Below are 25,575 nucleotides of genomic sequence, written 5' to 3' on the forward strand. Positions count from 1 at the left end.
AAAGTGTGGGATATCATATATATATGGACATAGCATTTTTGTCTTTACTATGCATATATCTTTCTGTGCTAATCTTTGAAATAGTGGGCTGTGTTTCCCTTTTCCCCTACCCTACATGTGCTTGTCAGAAAGCCCCCCCGAGGAGGGGACGGAACGGAGGGGGTGGGGCCGAGGAGAAGGGGTGGGGCCGAGCAGAGGGGGCGGGGCCGAGCGGAGCGAGCATCTTTAGCAGGCAGAGAGCAGGCAGGGAGAGGACCTGCTCTCTGCCTGAGCGTGAGGGGAGGCCACTGGAGCAGCGCTGCTCCAGCGGCCTCCCCAATCCACCGCTCAATGACAGTGACAGCTTGTCCTGGACTGGCTTAAGTCAGCAAAAATGCCGCCCTCCCCGGGGCCCTGGCATAGCGCCGCCTGAAGCGGTCGCTTCAGGTCGCCCCATGGGAGGTGTGGCACTGCTCAGCTCCTCCTGTTCTGTTGCCTGCAGATTACACAGCTTTTTCATGGTGACAATGGTGCCCTGTTCTGGATCCCAGCATGGCTGGCTCATTCCTGGCCCTCCAGCATTGTATCCATTTAAATCGTAGGCCTTAGCATGCTTCCCCTCTCTTTCTAGTCCCCAGCACAATGTGCTTTTAAAGAGGACCTTTCATATCCTCGGTCACGCACGGTTTTATATACCGCTAGAAAGCAGACAGTGTGCTGAATTCAGCTTTCCTATTATATGCCCCTGGTGAAGAGCTATCGGTGCCATTACCGTAGCTCTTCAGTGTCAGAAGGGCGTTTCTGACAGTTTGTGGGGAACACACACGCTGTATGCACACTGTCAGCTTTCTAGTGGTATATAAAACTGCAGGTGCCGAGGACCTGAAAGGTCATCTTTAAATCATGGTCCTCAGCATGGTACACCTCTTGGAAGTCTTGCATGGCTACACTTTCATTCCTAGACCACTTGATAATACTTGCTTACATTTCACAAGACACGTGTACAGCTCACCTTAGAACATCCTAAGAATTTTGGTGTTGGGTAAACCTAAAGCCATCCCCTTTTGTGGCCCAGTTCTTGAGACTGATCTGGCACAGTTCGGGCTGTTGGCATTTCTGCTCAGCACCTCAGTACAGACTGCATTGACTATGGACGTGGAAGCTCTCAGACATTTTTGGGCTGTTGTCTCTTACAAGCCTCTACCGTATGCTTTCAGTAATATAGCATATCACAGAGCTGCAACCATATTGATCTCATGTCCTATATATGGTTTTTCTAAAGGGTTCTCACAAAAAAAAAAGTTCAAAAAAGGGGTCTTTGGATAAGCAGGATAGTCTGCTTATTGACAGGTAGCTTCCATAGAATATAATAGGAGAAAAGGCAGTCAATGGAAAAATTGCTCTTTAACCCCTTAGCAATAAGTGACATAATAGTACATCCTAGATGCCAAGGGGTTCGCACATCTGGACATACTGTTACGTCCCAAGCCATCCATCCCCTCACTGCACTGTTGTTTAAACGCCTAAGGGCTCGTTCACATCTGCGGCCCGGCACTCCGTACTTAGGTTTCCGTTTCCTGCCTAAATCACAGGCAGGATACGGAAACCTGCAGGAGTCTCTCTCACCCATTCATTTGAATGGGTGAGAGAGATGTCCGGCCGTGCGCGGCGGTGAGCGTTTTAGGCTCTCCGCCGCGAAACCAGGTTTTATAATCCGGACACAGAGTCGGACATGCAGTACTCTGTGTCCGGATAAAAAAATCCGGTTTCGCGGCGGAAAGCCTAAAACACTCACCGCCGCGCACGGCCGGACCCGGTCTATGGTTTCCATCTTCTGGCATGCAGAAGACGGAAACCATAGAACGGAGACCCCAAACGCAGGTGTGAACCCAGCGTTAGATGTTGCAGCATCTAAGGGGATCCGCTATAATAATGTCCCTCATCACTCAACTCCCCCCCCACCCACCCAGTTAGTTTGGGGGGTTGCCAATACAAGATTTTGGTAGCCCGGGGTCTGACTAGTGACCCCATACATGTGTATTGCCGTGTATACTACTAAACCAGCGATCAGAGCATCACTCATTCAGGTCCTCTAGTGGGACATCAAAAAAGTGTAAATAAATAAATAAAGTGTGTTAATTTTTTTTTTTTAGAAATGTATAAATTAGGTATTGCTGTAATCACACCAGCCTATAGGATAAAGATAACATGTTACCTATGCTGTACACTGCATGCCAAAGTATTTAAAAGGTAAAAAGCAATGCCAGAATTTATGTTAGGGGGTTTGGGGTTTGAAAGAGTTAATAAAATGAAGTTAAAAAGTTATAGGCACCCTAAAACTTACTAGTGCTTTCCCTACACTGGTTAAGTTTTATTATTAATGTACACCCAGGTCCCTTTCAGCCATGTTTATACATTATCCAGAGGACTGTGGGGAGAGGCTGCAACTCTGGATCCTCAGTCTCTCCTGCAGCTGCTTGAAGTCTATGACGTTACTGACTCTCACAGTTTTGGGCCGCAGATCTATACAGTAGAATGGAGTTGGACATGGAGAGTTGAGCAGCTGCAGGGAAGACAGAAAGCAGAGTTCCAGCCTCCCCCTGCAACCCTTCGCAAAAGTAACCCCCGGAGGACCAAGGTGTAAATTAATAATAAAGCTTAACCGGTGCAGGGAATTTACTGGTAACCGTTATTATTCTCCAGACAGGGTTGCACTGGCCCGCCAGGGAATCGGGGAATCCCCCGGTGGGCCCCGAACCTTCACTATCAGTCCTCATTTTCCCAATGCAGATGCATTGACCAGGGGCCCGATCGGGATGTCAGGGGCCGCTTCGGGCCCCTGGCCAATGCATTTGCATTGAGAAAACGAGGACTGATAGTGGTCCGGGCCGGATCTGTAACCCCGGGGCCCCAGGCTGCCAGCAGCACTGTAATGATTAAAGATGGCTGGCTGCCTACAGTTTCCCAGGGCCCCGACACTTACACAGGGGCCTCCTGCCCGTGGTATACTTTCCCTATTAATACAGGGAAAGTATACATCGGGAGGACTGAGGACAACCTGTGCAGCTGCAGCTTCCCCTATGCTATCATCCAACTCTCTGTGCAGCCCGGAATTCCCCCCTCCCCCTCCCAGCAGTGAGTCATCGCTTATCCCTTACATTGTACAGTGTGGGGACAGGAGCAGTCTATAGCCGTGCTGCACTTCCTTCTTCATAAATGTGAGTATATTCTTTTTTTTTTTTCTTTTTTTTTGGTAAATGTAATAATTAATATGTATATGTTTATATTTGTTTACCCCTTAAAGGGGTTGTCCCATCACAAGGATCCTATCTATACTGTTTGTTAATGTGAATGTAAGACTTTTCCTAAATACATTGCTTCAGCAAAACTGCTTTGTTTGTCCGCTATATTACTTTATTCATTTTTTTGGGACACATCCCTTGACTTATCTGCTCATAAGTCAAGTGATGTATCTGCCTGCTCTGAGGGGGGAGGGAGGAGGGGCTAAGTGCATGGGAGCGAGCCTGGAAGGGGGGGTAGTTTACCCTTTGGGGGGAAGGGGCCGCCAATGCAGACCCGGCATCTACTGTAATAGAGAGGCGGATGCCGAGGAGGGTTAGACGCCAGAAAAGATGCACAGACGACGGCACAGATGCGGAGGAGCGGAATAACAGCATCGCTTCTGCCGCTGCTGGCTTCATGCAGGGCAGGAGCATAGCGATGTTGCAGGCATCTGTGCCGGCGTCTGTGCATCTGTGCCGGCGTCTACACTCCCCGGCATCCGCCTCTCTATTACAGCGGATGCCGGGTCTGGATTCACATATGCACATATGCACGGATGCCGCTGGCCCTGCGTGCGCACTCATAGACCAGTCTAGCCTTCACAATGCGAATACAGACCGGCACCCGCTGTAATAGAGAGAGGCGGATGTCGGGTCTGTATTCGCATTTGTGAAGGCTAGACTGGTCTATGAGCGCGCACGCAGGGCCAGCGGCATCTCGCCGCTGGCTTTGCATATGTAACCCCGCCCACCAATGACGCAACAAAACCGGAAGACAGAAGATTTTTCAACAACGAAGACTGGTGAGTATGCGACGTGGGACAACCCCTTTAAGTACTGTCATGGTGTCTATCATACACCACTACCATACACATATCATTAGGATAGACACCATGATAGTACTTAAGGGTTAAAGTATGTGACTTGTATACTCTGTGAGTACTGTATGATTGTATACAGGTATGTATGCAATACCTGTATGTGTGAGTGAATTTATATAAATGTATATATTTATATGTGTGAGGATATATGAATGTATATCTATCAGTGTGTAGCTATATAGTGTGTGCAGTCCCATCCACACATTGCAGAAAAATACACACAGTGGACACACTGCAATTTCCAAAACTGTTGCGGTTTTGGAAATTGCATCATGTCACTTATACCTATAGAATCACCTATAGTGTCCCTATAGGTATAAAAGGAAGCAGAAAGTCCTCAGAGGAAAGCTCTGCGGAATTTCTGCAAAAAGCGCTGGGGGAAAACTGATGCGTTGCCGCCGGGGATTTTCCTGCAGCGCTTTTTTGCTGCGGGACGCTGTGTTAGACCTTATCCAACAGCGGGACGCAGCTAAAAAATACTGGAAAAAAATTGTGTTGAATCACAATGTATTTTTTCCACAGTATTTTTCATTGAGCTTTTGTCCCAGCACCCCATTGTCCCCTGCCTGTGTCTGTTCAGTCTCATGGCCTTATTTCTGGAAATCCTGTACCTAATAGTCTCAGCGATCACATGAGGTGCAGGACTCCCAGCAAGGACGCGCCGAGACTAAATGGACACTGGCGGCAGACAACGAATCAACAGGGACAGGTAAATGTGCCTTTTATTTATTTTTTTATTTTCCACCTCCCGCCCAGCATATGGGTTGCTCCTGGACAAATCTTTAAGGGTAAGTTCACACTAGTTTTTTGGTCAGGATTTTGAGGCCGTATTTGCCTCCAAACCTTGACCAGAAAGACGGCTCCCATTGAAATCAATGGGAGCCGCTCAAGAGCTTTTTCCGGGAGCTGGCTTGTGACTCGCGATTTGGCCTGAAGACACACCCTCCTCCGGACTAGGCCCATTCATTTGGGCCTAATCCGGAGCAGAGAGCGTGGCTGGATACCGGTGCAGTGCACTGGCTTTCAGTCATGACTCCCCGGTTTGGATTGGAATCCATCTATAAAATGTATTAGAATTAGTTGTCCAGCACCATCCCTGTCCTCAAGGTTGTGTCTGGTATTGCAGCTCAACTACATTCACTTCAGTGGAGCTGAGCTGCAATACCTCATGAAACCAGTGGGCAAATGTGGCACCGGGAAACTCTTTTAAAATCTTAGCTTCCTTAATCTCTTAATTCCCTGTGTGGAAGCTTTGGACAGCCCATTTAAAGGGAGTTTGTCACCAGACCCAGCATATTGTCTGAGCCATGCAGATAGATAGGTTAGGGTCATCTGAATCAAATGGGGGGGGGGGGGGGATGGGGGGGGACTCCTACGCTGTCGGCCTCCACTGCCATCCTTGTTCAATGACGTTGGAGGTCACATGAACCCGGACGCAGGGAACCCGGGATATCAACCAAGCCCCACAGATAGATTAGGGTCACTTGAATCAAATCCCCATGTGAGTCGCACCCCCCGCTGCAGAGATGTCACTGGTTTTGTCAGTATGCAAATGAGCACAGCACATATAATGTCTAATGATCCAGGCACCAATTCTCCCTTCCTCAGGGCCATTTCTAGATGAGCCTGGGGCAGATAACTATTCTCCTAGGGGCTGTATGGATAGCCGTTGAGGTCCAGAGCTGGTGCCTTTCTGTACAGCCCAGCATAGTCTGCACAGGATCACTATTACCACTGAACTGAGGCCTCAACTGACATCCGGAAGACCCAGGTCTCCTACAACCCGGCCAAGTGGCCCCTGATTGGCCATGGCTGAACCAAGGGTAAGGGTTTAAAACACTGTGGGAAAACAACAGGAAAGCTGCAAAACAGTGACATAGACCACAGAACATAGAAGACGGGACATACCAACACACCCCAGAGGCACATTAGACAAACACATAAAGCAGTAGCACTCTGGGATGCTGCACCACTGAGGTCCAATCACAGTCACCTTCGAGTTCACGGTACCGAATCACTATCCCGCCCAGGGAACATACATATTTAGAAACCCTTACATTTAAAACCCTCCTTGTTCGCTCGATCACCTGGAGGTCCCTAGCGCCCCACCAGGAACGCCGTGGCACAATCTCTGACCAGATGAGGATCACCCTGAAAAGAAATCCACTAGTTAATCCCGAACTAAAGCAACAGGACATATGGAGTCCCCTAACATTCGAATGGTTAACCAGGTACCAATACTGAATAAAGTCGTTTTAGAGCTTTGGATGCATACGTGGATCAAGCCCACCACCCAAAAAGTCTGTCGAAGCCAGACCACCGATCTTGTTGCTGACCAACTCACCAACGCGAGGGGCTGCCAAAAAGGCCAACGCAACTGCCATGCAAAACAAACGCACCACCACTGCACCTGAGCAGACTCTGGGTAACATGGACATGAGTCTACTCAATAACGAGAGGGAAACCGGATGCCTGACGTCTCAGTATACTGACTCTTTGGACCACCCCTTTGACACTAAGTATTTTGACCATAAATGACACCCAAGCCAGAAGTTTTATGGCCACATTGGCCGACCATCCCCTAAACCGCAACACCATCAACAAGAGAACAGTAACGTCCAGTAAGACGGCTTCCTCTGTGGGTACCTTACAGCTCCATTAAGACCTCCCGGCCAGGTCCCACAAGTAGTCTGGGCATCCAGTTCCCTCCCCATCCGCTGAGAGTCAGAGAAGCCTGAAGACCTGAAACTACGAACGGGAAAGGGCAGTCCAAACACCATTCCCCTTTTTATTCTAAATTATGCAAACTGAACTTCTGCCATGCAGTCCCTGTCCCTCTCCCTGAACGGTCCAGGTCCTTCAACACTGTGTGAAATGAACCTTAGGTTGTGTATTAAATTCTGCAGAAAAGTACAGTATAGCTTAATTTTTTTAAATAAATTTTACATTTAATTTATATTATATGTTATATATGTTATAATATCGTTTGATATAAAAATATAAATAAGTATAGTCTAAAAATACATTACAGTATAAAGATAGAAAAAAACATGGATGGAGTTTTGAAAACACAAAGTAGAAAAAAAAAACTGCAGAAAAAAATGAGCATGTTGTGCTTGTGAATTTTGAAATGGGCCCTCGTATTCTTTCTAAGGCTGAGACTTGGGAATGTCACGGGGGTGGGGGTGGGGGTCATCACTTTAATGCATAGATGAGAAGTGAGAGGTACAAATCAAAGCTGTAACTGCTGATCCAAAAACTACACTTCAGGGGCCCCTTATACCCCCGGGAGAAAATACAGAAAATGGAGAACATCCCCGGGACATTGATGCCAAGGAGCCATTCCATGTCCAAGAGCTACCGCCTGCTAAAAGGACAAGAAAGACCCAAAAGAGAGGATACAACGTAAAGACTCGTCCAGAACAAGACCCAGTAAGAATGGTCATGCCTGATGTGAAGGCATCAGGTGAAGGTCAAAGAGTCAGTCGTAAAAGAAAGGCACCAACCTCCAAGGAGAATCAGCCCGGGACCTTCCCACCAGCCAAAAAATCTGCAGAGGAACACACTATTAATCCATCTGCAAAAGTTCTAGGGAACCCGGAGAAGAAAACACCCCAAGTGGAGATGCCTGATTTCTGGAGACAGCACAACATCAACCAGCTGTCTCCAGAGCACTTATCTATTCTGAGGAGTACAGGAGAAGCCGGAATGTTGGATGATGACATCATCAACAAAGCCCAGGAGATCCTACAACGCCAATATGAGGACTTCGATGGCTTGCAGCCCTCTGCCGTTCTTCTCTTTCCAGGCTACATTGTACTAAAAAAAGCGGTACAAATCCACTACGATGAGAACAGGGTGCACTGGCTGACCACCTGCTTCAGAGATGGCAAAATCCAAGTGGCCGACAGCATCAAGACCAACAATCTGTCTCCATCAATCCGGGAGCAGATCATTAATATCTACAGTGACGTGGTCCACGAACCCCTGAAGAACCTGATATTTCTGAATGTGGATCAGCAGAGGAATACCTATGACTGTGGGGTATTTGCTATAGCGTTTGCCTATGAGCTCCTGGCAGAAGATGGTGACCCCACAGTCATGTATGACCACAAGAAAATGAGAAACCATCTTATATCCTGCCTGCAGAATGGCAGGATAACAGGATTCCCCAAAATGGTCAAGTAATGACTCCATGTCGGCCGACATGTAGAGTCCATGGTGGGCACAGTGATCGCCCTGACCTTCAGAGAGACCTAAGACAGACCCAGGTCCTCCCCAGTAGTCACTGCCAAACCCTGAGAATTGCCAGTGACCCTGGTACTTGACCACGGCATGCCAACCTGTTCTATCCGGTAAGTAACCATTGACTTATCTAAGTTCATTAATGTACTGATTATAATAAATGATAGGGGGGGGGGGGGTCACTGCTATTATAGGGAGGGGTCTAACCTTCATTGTTTTCACCTTTTCTTTCAGAATGAATATCAAGCAAGTGTTGATGTTGCTGTCTACGCCATGGAGCAGAAAAGATTACCAGGAGGCAGATTACCGGCTGGTCTCTACTCTCACCCTCGGACTTGATTCTTCACCAGACTTTTCGCAGTCAGATGCGTTCACTGAATAAGTGGATTTCCTGCTGCATCAGGAGTCAGATTCCGGGCTCGGTCTCTGTTCTCACCATCCTGACTTTATCTGGAAACATCTAGATTTATCACCTTGTATAATTTAAATAAAGAAGTCAGTATTAGGGCTAGTTCACACAGGGGCAATGAGGCAGATTTTGACAGCGGATTTTGCCTCAAAATCTGCCTCCATACAATGGTGGTCTATGGAGACTGCTAGCATTAATTTTTCTGCTAGTGTTTTTTCGCCGCTAGCAGAAAAAAGAAGCGACATGACCTTTCTTCATGTGAATGGGAGGCAGAAAATGCATCATGTTTTTTTGCAAAAAATGCATCATTTTTTTTACGGTTCATTCACTTTAGGGGAGGGGAAAACCAATCCACTCCAGAAAAACGCTCCAAAAACCGCTTCCTAATTTTTCCGGACCAAAATTTGCCACGCTGTTTTCACGTGTTTACTAGCCCTTATAGAATTTATCTGCCATGTATGTCAGCCTCTATCTCAGACCTGGGCAATGTGCGGCCCCCGGGCCACATCCGACCCTCTGACTGCTTCTGTCCGGCCAACATAGCGCGACGGTTTTGAAAATCGCAGCGTGTCTGCGCTGTGATTGTTTCCGTAAAGTGGGCATGGGATTCGCATGAATCCCATTCACTTTACAATAATGTAAAATAACAGATTTTTCCTGCGGCGTTTCTGGCGTGGGCAAATCGTGGCATTTCCGGCCCGTGGGTCCTTAGCCTAAGGTGGCATTTTACTGTGTGGGGGCCTCACAACCATTTTAGCAGTCACTTATTTCTGTGATTGGTTCAATAAGGGGCATTATATTGTGTGGGGCCACAAAAGGGCAGACTATTGTGTTGGGGCCAATAATGAGACATTATATTGTATGGGACCACTAAGGGGTTTTAATACTTTATTAAGGTCATTAAGAGGAATTATACTGTGTAGGTGCTACTAAAGGGGCATTATACTGGGGGGCAGGGTTGGACTGGCCCGCCGGGGAATCGGTGAATCCACCGGTGGGCCCCGAGCCCTGACTGAAAGTTCTCATTTTACCATTGCAGATGCATTGGTCGGGGCCCGATCAGGATGGCCAGGGGCCCCCAACCGGGCACCTGGCCAATGCATTTGCCTCCACACACAGGGGCTACCATTAGCGGATGCTGAAGCTGTACACAGTGTCTTCCCGATATATAGGGAAAGTACATACTGGAGGACACCATGTGCAGCTTCAGCTAATGGCTGCTTGTAATCCTCTCACTGACCTGTTGCCTGCTTTCCTATGAGGTCTCGTCCCTGCTGCCGGACTTCCTCCCTCCCCGTCCCCCTCACAGTGAAGTCTCTCACATCGTAGCGTGTGGGGAAGCCAGGAAGACGTCTGCTGTGATGGTTGACTGCTAGCAAATGTGAGTATACTCTTTTGTATGTATGTTTAATATTTATATGTGTTTATTTGTGTAAAGTATGTGTGTTGTATACTGTGAGTACTGTATGTTTGTATACAGGGCCGCCGATAGGCCAGTACTACTGCTACTGGCGTCAGGGGCCCGGCCAAATTTAAAAATGGGGGGGGCCCGGGCCCCCTTGTGCCAGCAGCAGTCATTGTATGTCCTGTTTCAACTCAGATCTGCGTCCAGAGGACGCAGATCTGAGACGAACACATACGCGGCTGAAGCGAGGAGCTGACCTGTGTCAGCTCCTCGCTTCGCCGCTGCCGCCTCTCTCGCTGACACATATGCGGCTGAGCCGGAGCATATTTGTCACCGAGAGAGGCGGCAGTGGCGAAGCGAGGAGCTGACACAGGTCAGCTCCTCGCTTCTGCCGCATATGTGTCAGCGGCAGTGAGAGAGGCGGCAGCGGCGAAGCGAGGAGCTGACACAGGTCAGCTCGCTTCAGCCGCTGAAGCGAGGAGCTGACCTGTGTCAGCTCCTCACTTCGCCGCTGCCGCCGGCTACCTGGCAGTGTAGACGCGATGTGATGACTTCACATCGCGTCTACAACTGTGCGCCAGTAAGAGAGAGAGGCGCACAGAGAGCAGCGGGGGAACAAAGGAGAAGGTAAGTGTAATGTGGAACGTGAAACTGGGGGCAGATGAAGGAGTGGACGGCATGACACTGAGGGCAGAGATGGAGGGACATGAATCTGGGGGCAGAGATGGAGGGGACATGAATCTGGGGGCAGAGATGTGGGGACATGAATCTGGGGGCAGAGGTGGGGGGACATGAATCTGGGGGCAGAGATGGAGAGGACATGAATCTGGGGGCAGAAATGGAGGGGACATGGATCTGGGGGCAGAGATGGAGGGACATGAATCTGGGGGCAGAGATGGAGGGGACATGAATCTGGGGGCAGAGATGGAGGGACATGAATCTGGGGGCAGAGATGGAGAGGACATGAATCTGGGGGCAGAGATGGAGGGGACATGAATCTGGGGGCAGAGATGGGGGGACATGAATCTGGGGGCAGAGATGGAGGGGACATGAATCTGGGGGCAGAGATGTGAGGACATGAATCTGGGGGCAGAGATGGAGGGGACATGAATCTCGGGGCAGATGAGGGGTGTATATGAAGCTGGGGGAGAGACAGAGGGGGGACAAATAATTTACGGGTGAATGTAGGAGGATTATACTGTGTGCGGGCAAATGGGAAATTAATGAGTGGGCGGAGTCAACATAACAGTGGGTGGGGCTAAATTTCCCGCGGTGCGCAAAGCACACTGCACATTTTGTCCCTCTTTTGGTTCTTCAAAAGTTGAGAGGTATGGGTACAGGGGGCAATGGAAAAATGTTAGAAGGTGGACGGGGGGGATTGTTGGGACATCGGGTGTGCGGCACTGCGGAGAGGGAACTGGGGCAATAATATATAATATATAAGTTTTTAGCTGGAGAATAATAATGATGTAGGCCGCTATACTACTAGCATAGCAGCCTGTTTGGGGGTGGGACTTTCACTTTAAAGGAGTGTTCACATTGCGTTTTTGGCCTCCCTTGCTGGGATACGTTGGTAACCAGTCACAATCAGCTCCCCACTTATCCCTGCATGGAGAACTGTAGGCCCCCCTTTTTTTTTTAATGGCCAGTTCTTCATGCAGGGATAAGTTGACAGCTGATTCTGACTGGTTACCAACGGATCCCGGCAAGGGAGGCCAAAAACGCAAAGTGAATAAGCCCTGAGGATTTATTAGGAGGGCTCTTATAAATGGTGCTGGCTCTCTATAGGCGCTGTCACAGCAGATTGTACCTGCAAATAGAATCTGATTAAGCCTTGTAATGCTGCTAAATAAAGGGAAATGTAATACAGAATTGGTATGACGCAAAATAAGGTAGTTTTAAAATGGCGGGGGAGGGGGGGGGGCAGACACTTAGGCTGTATGGGGCCCCAAAATTCCTGATGGCGGCCCTGTTTGTATATAGGTATGTGTGAGTATATACAGTATACTATAATAATGTGTATGTATATATGTGAGTATACAGTATATAGTATTCATACACACACATATATATTCACTATCAGTCCTCGTTTTCCCAATGCAGATGCATTGACCAGGGGCCCGATCGGGATGGTAAATGTAATAATTAATATGTATATGTTTATATTTGTTTAACCCTTAAGTACTGTCATGGTGTCTATCATACACCACTACCATACACATATCATTTGATAGACACCATGATCGTATTTAAGGGTTAAAGTATGTGACTTGTATACTCTTTGAGTACCGTATGATTGTATACAGGTATGTATACAATACCTGTATGTGTGAGTGAATATATAAATGTATATATGTTATTATTTATATGTGTGAATATATATGAATGTATATCTATCAGTGTGTAGGTATATAGTGTGTGCAGTCCCATCCACACATTGCAGAAAAATACACACAGTGGACACACTGCAATTTCCAAAACTGTTGCGGTTTTGGAAATTGCATCATGTCACTTATACCTATAGAATCACCTATAGTGTCCCTATAGGTATAAAGGAAGCAGAAAGTCCTCAGAGGAAAGCTCTGCGGAATTTCTGCAAAAAGCGCTGGGGGAAAACTGATGCGTTGCCGCCGGGGATTTTCCTGCAGCGCTTTTTTGCTGCGGGACGCTGTGTTAGGCCATATCCAACAGCGAGACGCAGCTAAAAAACACTTTGGAAAAAAATTGAGTTGAATCACAATGTATTTTTTTCCACAGTGTTTTTCATTGAGCTTTTGTCCCAGCACCCCATTGTCCCCTGCCTGTGTCTGTTCAGTCTCATGGCCTTATTTCTGGAAATCCTGTACCTAATTGGTCTCAGCAATCACATGAGGTGCAGGACTCCCAGCAAGGATGCGCCGAGGCTAAATGGACACTGGCGGCAGACAATGGAGCAACGGGGACAGGTGAATGTGCTTTTTTTTAATTTTTTTTATTAATTTTCCACCTCCCGCCCAGCACATGGGTTGCTCCTGGACAAATCTTTAAGGGTAAGTTCACACGGGGTTTTTTGGTCAGGATTTTGAGGCCGTATCCTCCTCAAAATCCTGACCAAATAGACGGCTCCCATTAAAATCAATGGAAGCTGGTCAGTTCTTTTTTTCCGGGAGCAGGAAAAAGAAGCGAAATGCTCATTCTTTCAGGCAGATTCGCCTCGCGACATCCACCTGAAGACACTGCCTCCCGACTAGGCCCATTCATTTGGACCTAATCCGGAGCACCAGCATCCAGTCACAGCTACCCATATTTTGGTTCAGGTCCAAAAAAACCCGTGTGAACTTACCCTAAGAGTAAGTTCACACAGAGTTTTTTGGTCAGGATTTTGAGGCCGTATTTGCCTCAAAACCCTGACCAAAAAGACGGCTCCCATTGAAATCAATGGGAGCCGCTCAAGAGCTTTTTCCGGGAGCTGGCTTGTGCCTCACGATTTGGCCTGAAGACACCCCCTCCTCCGGACTAGCCGCATTCATTTGGGCCTAATCCGGAGCAGAGAGAGTGGCTGGATACCAGTACAGTGCATCGGCTTTCAGTCGTGACTCCCCGGTTTTTGGATTGGAACCTGAGGTGGCCTCCAAAAAACCCTGTGTGAACTTACCCTGAAGGATTAACTGTTGTTCAGTGAACGGCAGCATGCTGCTCACGGAAAAAAGAAGCCTGGCGGTCTACATAGACCACCATTGTGAGGGAGCGGATTATGACGTGGATTACGCGCCATAATCCGCCCCTTCTGTGCCCGTGTGAACGGGCCCTTACATTCTAGGAGCCACGCTGCTCACATTCCATACAGTGTGTAGCAGTGGGTTTAGGTACTGTAGTGGTGCACATCGTGTGGTGGGTGAGCAGCATGGTGACTCCCTTGAGACAAAGATCAGATTTGTAACAATGAAGACAATTTATTGGGGAAGACATCTGAGCTACATTTAGACTACAGGAGACAGGAATTTCAGTAAGCAAGTTTCCGTACTTTACCCAGGTAACCCCAGCTTTGTGTAGATAAAACAGGCTTGTGGAGTGGGCAGTCATCGAAGACATCTGAGAGGTTTACAGTTACTGTGGAGATGGAGAAAATCTGCTGATAGTGAAGTAAATGATGAAACCAACGTGTCCAGTTCTATTGAGATGTAGAGAGAAGGAATGATTGTTCGCACTTGATAAGGGGAGTCCCTCTCCCGAAACGCGTAGTGCTCAGTATCTTCTGCATTAAAAAAAAGTTTATTTTTAAACTATTGAAGAAGTGAGATCTCAATTTCTACAGAAGGGCGCGACTTGTCCTACCGCGGTTGTAGGTGGTACCATCCCAACTTTTGCTTCTAGTTAAGTGGAATATCAGGCGGATTCGCCTGAATGGCAGTGTGAACCTAGAGTCAGTGCCGATCTTATTGTTTACATTTTGAATTTTTTCTTTACAATGTATCTGTTTAAGAAGGTTAAGTCTATAACCGGCTGCCATTTGTTTCTTGGCTTTGAAGCTGGAAAGAACCTGGAGTGAACTCCTTGGCCATGTTCTAGCAAAAAGGACTTCTTTTAAAGCCCCTGTGAAAATATAGTCTTGTATGAGGAAATGGACTACTGGATTGGAGGGATTGTTTAGAAAAAAAAATTGTCTGGAGGCATGGATTTGAATTTTATTTCATGTACCCTTTTTACCAAGGAACGAGACCCAAATGTCTGTTGATGTTTGCGACTAAACCTGGGTGAAAATAGAAAGACATGCCCCTCTCTTCTGGAAAACTGGCATCAGGATACATTGTTCTTCTGATCCATCTAATTAAGAATATGTGGACACCTGGTCTTGAAAATCTTTAGAGAGTTGGCTAAGCCAAGTTCTGAGGGCTCAAGAGACTGGAATGGCAGCTACGGGGGATTTTGCCACTGGAGAGGCACATACATCCATAGGATCTTTGAGTAGAGTAGTCTTTTCAGCAGGAAAAATAGATTTTATTGCCATTTTAGCCATTCCTAAATGCACTTACGACAGGGATTCTCAATCTCCAGTGGATTTATGGTCTAATTTAAAGAGGACCTTTCACCACTTTTGGGCACATGCAGTGTTATATACTGCCAGAAAGCCAACAGTACGCTGAATTCAGCGCACTGTCGGCTTTCCCGATCTGTGCCCGGTGTAAAGAGGTTACGGTGCCGGTACCGTAGTGCTCTATGGTCAGAAGGGCGTTTCTGACCATTAGCCAGAGACGTCCTTCTGCCTCGCGGCGCCTATCACACTGTACTGTGGAGCGGGGAGGAACGCCCCCTCCCTCTGCTCACACAGCTCGTCCATAGACGAGTATTATCAGGAGGGAGGGGGTGTTCCTCCCCGCTCCACAGTACAGCGTGATAGGCGCCGCGAGGCAGAAGGATGCTCCTGGCTAACTGTCAGAAACGCCCTTCTGACCATAGAGCACTACGGTACCGGCACCGTAAGCTCTTTACACCGGGCACAGATCGGGAAAGCCGACAGTGCGCTGAATTCAGCGCACTGTCGGCTTTCTGGCAGTATATAACACTGCATGTGCCCAAAAGTGGTGAAAGGTCCTCTTTAAATATGGATTTATATCTAGCTCCTGGATCAGGACGTTTGTCTGTTTTTTGTCCCAAGTAGCTTCCATTTCCTTAAAGATGGCTGCAACGGGAATTCTTGGCCCTTGTGTTTAGGGAAATAGAATAAAGTTTTCTTTTTCGAGACATTATCTGCATCTCCAGAAGATTCAAGTGTCTCTTTAACAACTTTGATCAAACTATTAACTTTATCTTTATTAGAGATGAGCGAACAGTGAAATATTCGATATTTGATTCGAATAGCCCCTCAATATTCGACTATTCGAATGAATATCGAATCCCATTAAAGTCTATGGGAAAAAAATGTCATTTCAGGGGAAACTACTAAGGAGGGTCACCAAGTCCACTATGACACCTCAGCAAATGATGACAACACCTCTGGAATGCAAATGGGACAGCAGGGGAAGCATCCCTTTTGGCATCTAGCATGCCCAAGTCACAGTTTTACTCCACTATCACAGCCTATCATCTGGACACTTCCCACACTCAAAAAAACCTCTATGAAAGTGGAAAAATACCTGGAAACCTTCTTTCCTCCCCAATTGTATGGACAGGAACCCAAATTGTAAGCTAAAGAAACATTAGCATGCGCTCATCACAATCCCTGACTTGATAGTTGTGTTAAGCAGGGTACCATACTGAACAGGCCCGAGCACCAGGAACAGGTATTACAATGGCTAGCAGATAATGCTTACAGCTCTTTAGCCACCAGCCAGTCAGCCACTACCTCAAGTCCTCTTCCTTGCCAGGAATTCTGGTCCTCCTTCCTCCCAACATGCCCAAATGTTCCCAGCACAGTCATCCCACATTTCCCCCCTCCCAAGAGATGTTTTCAGGTCCTTTAACTGTCCCTCACTCCGTCCCAACACTTCACCAATCCCAGGAGCTACCAGACAACTTTGTGTGTCCTGATGCCCAAACACTGGAGCATCCGCCATCTCTGCGTGATTTAGTTGTTGTGGACCAGCAACCCGTCCTCAGTGACGACAGTGCTGGCGCTGCAGTCCAGACCACCAGCTAGGTCACCTCCACATCTGCCTCTGACACTTTGGGGAGTTCACCCTCATCCTCTCCTTTTCCTGCCACTGCTCCTTTTGCCTACACCATCATGCGCCTCTTCCCAGCAACTTCCCATCTCCCAGGCCTTTCATCACCGGCAGAAGTACAGCACAACCCACCCACATGCCCAAGCCTTCAACGGCCTCATCTTAAAACTGATGGCCCAGGAGATGTTGCTTGTGGAGACTCAGGCCTTCTGTGACCTGCTGGAAACTGCGGCACCTCGCTATGCCGTCCCTACTTCTCCCAGTGTGCCGTCCATGCCTTGCACCAGCACATGTTCTAGAACATCAGGCGGGCCCTAAATTCTGCGCTTTGCACAAAGTTCCACTTGACCACTGAGGCGTGGACAAGTGCATGTGGCCAGGGATGCTACATCTCAATCACGCCACACTAGGTGAATGTAGTTGAGGCTGGGACCAGGTCGCAAACTGTGGCGGCCTACCTTGTCTCCGCACCCAATATTCCTGGCAGGAGTGCTGAAACACCACCCTCCTCCTCCTCCTCCTCTGCCGCCGTTAAATCGACCCCAGCTACAAGCTGGAAACGCTGCAACACTGGCGTGGGGAGACGTCAACAGGCCGTGCTGAAGCTCATCAGCTTAGGGGACAGACAGCACACTGCCTCCGAGGTAAAGGATGCCATCCTGGATGAGACGGCAATGTGGTTTTCGCCGCTGCACCTGGGCCCAGGCATGTTTTCATGTGTGATAATGGCCGGAACCTGGTAGCGGCTGTGGAGCTTGCCAGCCTCTAACACGGTTCATGCCTGGCCCATGTTTTCAAATTAGCGGTGCAACAGTCTTTAAAAACGTACCCCAATGTTCTCGAGCTAGTGATGAAAGTGCGGCGCCCACTTTGGCAAGTCTACAGTAGCCGCTGCTAGCCTCAATACACTCCAGCAACGCCTCCATCTGCCTGAAGCACCGGCTGTTTTTCGAGGTCACCACACGCTGAAACCCTATATAACCTATGTTGAGCAGGGTGTGTGAGCAGCAGAGACCTTTGATGGAGTTCCAAATCAAAAACCCAAGGGTTCATCAAAATCAGCTCCCTCAGTTTCTCAAGCATGAGTGCCCAAGGATGGCAGACTTATATGAAATCCTATCCCATCCTTTCCACTGGACACTTTACAAACTCACTAGAACCTCTATGAAAGTGGATAAATAATTGGAAAACTTCTTTCCTCTACATTAATATTGACAGAAACATAACTTTAAACCGAAAGAAACATTAGCATGTGCTCATCACAATTCCTGATTTGACAGCTGTGTTAAGCAGGGTGCAGGGTACAACGCAGACCAGGCCCGAGCACCAGGAACAGGTGTTACAATGGCTAGAGAATAATGCTTCCAGCTGCTTTTCCACCAGTCCACTGTTTCCAGAGCTGGTGCTGCAGTCCAGACCACCAGCCTGGACACCTCCACATCAACCTCTGACACTTTGGGGAGTTCACCCTCTTCTGCCCCTTTTCCTGCCTCTGATCCTTTTGCCTGCACCATCATGCGCCTCTTCCCAGAAACTCCCCATCTCCCAGGCGTTTCATTACAGGCAGAAGTACAGCGCAACCCACCCACATGCCCAAGCCTTTAACGGCCTCATCTCAAAACTGCTGGCCCTGGAGATGTTGGCGTTTATGCTAGTGGAGACTCAGGCCTTCCGTGACCTGATGGCAGCTGTGGCACCTCGCCATGCTGCCTCTAGCCGTCACTACTTCTCTTGGTGTGCCGTCCCCGACTTGCGACAGCATGTGTCCCATAACATCAGTCGGGCCCTGAGTTCCAAGCTTTGCTCTAAGGTGCACTTGACCACCGACGCATGGACAAGCGCATGCGGACAGGGACGCTACATCTCACTCACGGCACGCCGGGTGAATGTAGTCAAGGCTGGGACCCTCTCACAAACCCTCCTCCTCCGCCATAACATCGACCCTATCTGTGAGCTGGAAACGCTGCAGCACTGGCGTGGGTAGATGTCAGCAGGCCGTGCTAAGGCTCATCAGCTTGGCCGACAGAGCACACTCCTGTCATCTTCGCACCGTTGGCTGACGGAGGGAGACGAGGGGGATGAAGTGACATTGCATGTCACTGTCCCACACGAGGCTTGAGGGGAAGTTCAGTGCATCCCATTGCTTCAGCATGGATGGTGTGAAGGGAAGTGTAAAATGGAGGAAATGGAGAGTGACCCTTCCAGTTTGGGGCAGCGAAGTCATGCCAAGTAACACTCTGGCACACATGGCTGACTTCGTGTTGGGCTGCTTTTCAAGAGACAAAGGCATAGTTCACATCATGGAGAGCAAACAATACTGGATTTTTGCAATCCTCGAGCCCCGCTATAAGAAAAATCTCATCCTTCGTTCTGGTAGGGGAGAAGAAAAATCGCATAAATGATTGCCACAAACAACTGGTGCAGAATATGATGGAAATGTTTCCGTAAACCCTCGCTGGCAGCAGAGAGATTTCCTCCAAGAGGCTAACAACTGCCATCTAGTCCACAACCACCAGGCAAACACTCTCCAAGGTCTGGGACACGTTAATGCCTCCCTGGTCAAACTACCACCACTGAGGGGCCTAGTGTCATTAGGATGGTAAAGTATAGGCACATGTTGCATGAGTACCTGGCCAACCACAGCCCTGTCCTCTCCGATCCCTCTGCGCCTTACACATATTGGGTGTAGAAGTTGGACCTGTGGCCGTTGGGTGAGTGGAGGCTTCCCCCAGCTGAGGTTTGGGTGAGTTTGGCGAGGGGGTGCAAGTACGCCCCACAGTTAGCCTTTTTGGTGGCATAGACTGTACACAATGAACCCCAACTGTCACTTGCTGTGCCACTCTTCTACTTGTAACTGCATGATAGAACCTGCGTGTCTATGCTCTCTTGAGATAGATTGGGGCATTTTAAAGTTTATGCCCCATTCAGCTTCAGCCCATAAACAGAGATGTTATTTTGTGCCCATTAGTGCCAATTCAGCCGTACCACCCTCAGGATTAAATCTCTTACCCCCTTTTGGAGTTGTCACTTGCCCCATCAGTGTATATCGTGTCAGGCCCAGCATTCAGCTTCAGCCCATAAACAGAGATGTTATTTTGTGCCCATTAGTGCCAATTCAGCCGTGCCACCCCCAGGATTAATTCTCTTACCCCCCCCCCCCCATTGGAGTTGTCACTTGCCCCAGCAGCGTATACAGTGTCAGGCCCAGCATTCAGCTTCAGCCCATAAACAGAGATATTATTTTATATTTAGATGTATACCACTTTTATTTGGGAGTGGAATACAACCAGGAAAGCTGGATTCAGTGTATATATACTACACACAGACTTGCTGTATCCCACTTAGGGTTTTATTTTGTGGGTATACACCAAGGAAAGCTGGTTTGAGTGTATATTGACTCCTCTCCCTGCAGTATAGCTCTGAAAAGAGCTGTTGTTGTTCTTCAGTTTTTTCCTGCCTAGCAGAAGCTAATCCCTCTCTAGCCCTCAGCAGATCTCTGTCCCTATGTCTCCAAGCTGCAAATGAGACGAACATGGCAGCCACTATTCTTATGAATCCGAGGTCACCTGATTTCGGCAGCCAATGGCTTTTTCCTATTTTTTTTTTCAATGCCTCTGTTGTCGTAGTTCTTGTCCCACCTCCCCTGCAGTTATTGGTGCAAAAAAAGCGCCAGGGAAGGTGGGAGGGGATACAAATATTTACTGCATTTGCCGCATGGTATTCGATTGGAATCGAATATATCGAATAGCCTGATATTTGATCAAATACCTATTCGATCGAACGCTGTTCGCTCATCTCTAATCCTTATGGAAAAGAAAAAAATGCCATTTGGGTCTGCAAAAGAAGATTCATCAGATGAGAATTTATCTCCAGAGATGAAATGCAAATCCAATGGAGAAGATGAACATGAGTCCACTGAAGATTCTACTTTTCTGCGCGTAGACGCATAGCCCTGATAAACTTCAGAGAATGCTTTTTATAACTTGGAGTGGAATCAAGAAAAGAATTGTTTAGAGTCTGTTTAGTGTCTGTAACTATGACTCATGATCAGGAGGAGTACGAGACTGACACAAATCACCTCTAAAATCATCTGGTAGGGGTTGTTGACAATTAGAGCATATCCTATGTCTGGCTTTGCTGGAGCATTTCCTTCCTTGAGAAGGAAGCGATCATGAGACTAAGTATGGTGAACATGCAAACAAACACTGCAAGAAAAAATGTTCAGCATAGAGAGTGACACTGAAAAGTGGCACAAACTTACTGTGGTAGGCTCTGCTGCCTATGCAAGGTGCACCGAATGCTTCCAGGATGCTAGCAAGACTTCCAAGATACGAGTACTGCAAGACCTCTGGGATGCTGCACATGTGACTCATTGCATGCAGCCATGGAGAAGCTTGTGTTCCACTTTGGAAAACAGCCAAATATGCTGCCAAAAAGGTGAGGATTACGAAAGAAGATACAACAACGTAAAAAGCAGAGCTCACCTATCACCTAGAAAACTTAATAGGCTCTTAAAAGATACATCTTCAATGCATTAGTGATCAGACCCCCTTGACTTTTTTTTTCCCCCTTATGGTAAAAATACCCTATATGTGGAAGCTCCCCCTCCAAAACCCTTTAGATGCTGAATTTCGTGGATCAGGACTACATAGAGTAGCATATTCTGACTGAGGAGTGTCCTGGAGGAGGGTGGAGTTTAAGGCACTCGTCTAAATGCATTGGGGCTTACTCTTCCCACATCTAGTATGGTCTATATACATTAAACATTTGTAGCTAAAACTGCAAGACTGAAAAGTACAACTTACCTTGGCACAATTCATACAAAGAAAAATCAGATTAGAAACCTCAGTTCCCCACAAAAACTTCCCTTTACCAATTTATACTGAATCCCCTAAATTAAAGAAGTATCTTTCCAGCTTTCAAGCACTTGGGTCCATTTTTGCAGTACAGTTTACTAAAACCTGTAACAGTGCCATTTCACTTAATTGGTGGAAGGTCTGCAAACCATGTCCTATGAGGAGCGGCTAAAAGAACTGGGATTGTTTAGTTTGCAGAAGAGAAGGCTGAGGGGAGATTTAATAGCAGTCTACAAATATCTGAAAGGTAGTCACAGTGCAGAGGGATCTCCCCTATTCTCATTAGCACAAGGAAGTACAAGAAGCAATGGGATGAAACTAAAGGGAAAGAGATACAGATTAGACATTAGGAAAAACTTTCTGACAGTGAGGGTAGTGAGAGAGTGGAATAGGCTGCCACGGGAGGTGGTGGGCGCTCCATCAATGGAAATCTTCAAGCGGAATCTGGATAAACATATAGCTGGGATGATTTAGGAAAACCTGCACTTGCAGGGGGTTGGACCCGATGGCCCTTGAGGTCCCTTCCAACTCTACCATATGAGAAAAAAAAAAAAAAAAGTATGTCTTGAGCCACTCAGCCGTGCCTCTCCGGTTCTTCCAACAGATGGACACTCTGACCTCCTCCTTTGAGTGGGGCCACTCCAGGTCTAATTTGAGCTAGTCTACCCTCCGGAGGCCGAAACAGCTCGGTGGTACATCTCATCTGTTCCTTTATTACTTAGCTGGCCAGCTTCGTTTTCTCAAACGCTGGCTTTTCCCCGGACTGCTTCCGGGCCCCGAGGCTCACCATCTGGACTTGCATAGCTTGTGGCCTGTGTTGGAACATTCCCGACTGTTTAGGGGCAGGCTTGTGTCCCTTCACTCTCTGGCAGCGCAGGTCTGGAAGCAAGCCCGGAAAGTGACTTCCATCCCTGATGTTCATGCGGAGACCCCACTATGGGACAATCCTGGTTTGCCCGACCTTCATAGATTGCCCGATGCCCAGTCCTGGTCCCGTTATGGTGTGTCCTCCCTATCAGATTTATACAAGAAAGGTGTCTTTCTTAAATTTGATTTCCTAGTCTCCTCACGTGAAATCCCCGCTCAGCCATGTGCTATTTCTGAATACCCACTTATTGGTGTGCTCCGTTCCCAGGGGTCTGATTTCCGCTCTTTATGAGCATTTAATTTACACAAAGGTCTCCTTGACTGAGGCCCCAGCACGTTGGCGCACCAATATCCCGGAGCTGAAATACGGATTCGAATATTTATTTTACATCAGTGTTACCTGACCCCAGCCCGTCTTTTTAAGATAGGTCGTCTACCAGGCCTGAACTGCCTCAGGTGCCCGTGTCCTCATGCGGACTTCTGGCACATGGTGTGGAGTTGCCCAGTTGTGCAGGCCTTCTGGCTGATGTTTTGGGCTGTCCTGTTCCACTCTCTCCCGAGGTCTGTCTGTTTGGTGTGCTTGAGGAGGAGCTGTGGCAACCTCACGTCCGGATCTTCCTTCGGGACAGTCTGTTTTATGCCAGGAAGGCCATTGCCCTCCGGTGGATGGCCTCGGTGGAGACTGCTCAATTCCATCCTTCCGTTTAATTAAGTTATATATAAGGGTAGGGGCTGCCCCCAGAAATTCTTTAAGGTCTGGGGAGTGTGGTGTGCTTCTCCTGCTACCCAGTACTCTCCTTCCTCCATGCGCTCGGCCCCTTTGCACCTTGAATAGGAGTTATCGTATTGCTTTGCTTACTGCTACATTTCCCTTACTGCGCAGGCTCACTTGCCATTTCACTTAATGGCAGTTCGCGATTGTACTGCGCATGCACAGTACTGTCACGTACGTCTACGGGGACTGAGCCTGCGCAGTAGCGATTCGGAGGGAAGCGCTACTACGCAGGCGCGGGATTTCACGAGAAGAAGCCGGAAGACGACACGGAGCAAGAGGGCGTTACTCCAAGAAGACAGAAGAGGCAGGCATGCCCGAAGCTGACGTCACACCGTGCACCCCTGCCCAGGGTGCACGTTCAAGTAAGTTTTGCATATATATTTTTATATCCTTTTATTTAAAACCGGGACCGGGGGTTAATATAAGATTTACGGTGCCTGAATAGCCTTTTTAAAGGCTATTCACGCATATGTGGGGCTATTAGCATGATTTTGCTGATAGAGCCCCTTTAATATTTTGTTGCAGACCCTTTTGAGGCAATCACACGATTCCTGTAACAGTCAATGAGACTTCTGCCCCTCTCAACAGATACCTTGGCCCACTCCTCATGAGCAAACTGCTCCAGTTGTCTCAGGTTTGAAGGGTGCGTTTTCCAGAGGGCATGTTTCAGCGCCTTCCAAAGATTCTCAATAAGATTTAGGTCTGGGCTCATAGATGGCCACTTCAGAATAGTCCAGTGTTTTCCTCTTAGCCATTCTTGGGTATATATAGCTATGTGTTTTGGGTCATTATCCTGTTGCAAGACCCATGACCTGTGACCGAGACCAAACTTTCTAACACTGGCCAGCACATTTATCTCTAGAATCCCTTGATAGTCTTGAGATTTCATTGTACCCTGTACAGATTCAAGACATCCTGTACCAGATGCAGCAAAGCAGCCCCAGAACATAACAGAGCCCCCTCCATGTTTCACAGTAGGGACAGTGTTCTTTTCAAGATATGCTCCCTTTTTTCCCCCCATCTGTGAACATAGAGCTGATGTGCCTTGCCAAAAAGTTCATTTTTTTTTTTTCTCATTTGTTCATAGGACATTCTCCCTGAAGCTTTGTGGCTTCAACATGTCATTTGGATATTACTTTTGTCAGATTCAAATTATTTTTGTGACCATTGTGGGATTTTCTTTCATTAAACGAGGGGTACCAACAATATTGCCCACGTGTGTATAACAGTGAGACTATACAATTAAGCACATTGCTCCTTACAACGACATCCCCTTCATTGCTCATTTGCAGATTGCCAAAAATGGCGCTCTCTGCAATAGAGCCACTGATTATAAAGGGGAAGACACCGTTAGATTAGGGTCACCGTTGACATGCTGGGTTCTGGTGAAACACTCCCTTTAACAGCCAAGTATCAGAAGTCATGTACATAAGGAGTGCTCTTCCACAAGTTGGGTTTTAATTGATGGGAGAGAACTCACAAGCACAAGTTGTATATTTTAGGACTGGGATAGGCAGCTTTTTTTTTTGTACAGCATGCCGATTGGGGTGGGGGTTTAGGAATAAAATCACAGATTAGGTCCTCAGAGTGCCGGTCAATAATTATAAGGCAGACAACCTCCTATTCTAAAGTCATACCTCAAACCATAACACAGAATTACTGCCATGAGATATTTCTGGATGCTTGTGTTTACTGCCATTTCCCAGGGCCGAGCTGTACTCCTCTCATTAAAAGCAATTAAAGTACAGGTACAGCCCCCCAACTAGTGGTAAGTGCATGCATCCTTGAGCATAGTGTGGCAGCACCCTAAAGGTGGTGAAAATATCAAGATGCAACTATAGTTGCATCCAGTCCTAAGCCACTGGTACTTTCACTTCAGTGAAAAGATGCATTCACATGGTGCGGGGGTTATTTTTTGCACAAAAATGCATGCATTTTTATTGTAAAACTGTCTTTTCAGACTAGAGTAGAATAACTGGTGGCCCAGGAAGGGTGATCAAACTTAAAAAATGTTACTTACCTTCCCTGGACTCATGTGCTGTTCTGCAGATTACCAACGCAGATGTGAACCAGGCCTAAGCATGTCTGTCCATTGCTTGAATTTCCACTTACTAAATGGAGAAGGTCAGGAATTGGTTCTGCTGAACTTCACATCAGAGGACTTGCTGCTAATACTGCTGGCTTATTCCGTGCCAAGAAACTGAATTTATGTAACAAAAGATCACTCTTAATTACA

General features: G+C 47.6%; 1 protein-coding gene across 1 annotated transcript in view; it reads right to left on the reverse strand.

Annotated features, from left to right (window-relative positions):
* The window catches only part of LOC142198513 (matrix metalloproteinase-23-like), a 32,489-nt gene extending 25,910 nt beyond the window's left edge, over nt 1-6,579 (reverse strand). The window contains exon 1 of the mRNA XM_075269545.1: nt 6,486-6,579. Coding sequence (XP_075125646.1) covers nt 6,486-6,579 — 94 coding nt within the window. The remainder of the gene's footprint in view (nt 1-6,485) is intronic.
* Between the last annotated feature and the right edge of the window lie 18,996 nt (nt 6,580-25,575).

Source organism: Leptodactylus fuscus, chromosome 3 (assembly GCF_031893055.1).
Source record: "Leptodactylus fuscus isolate aLepFus1 chromosome 3, aLepFus1.hap2, whole genome shotgun sequence".
Classification (NCBI taxonomy): Eukaryota; Metazoa; Chordata; class Amphibia; order Anura; family Leptodactylidae; genus Leptodactylus; species Leptodactylus fuscus.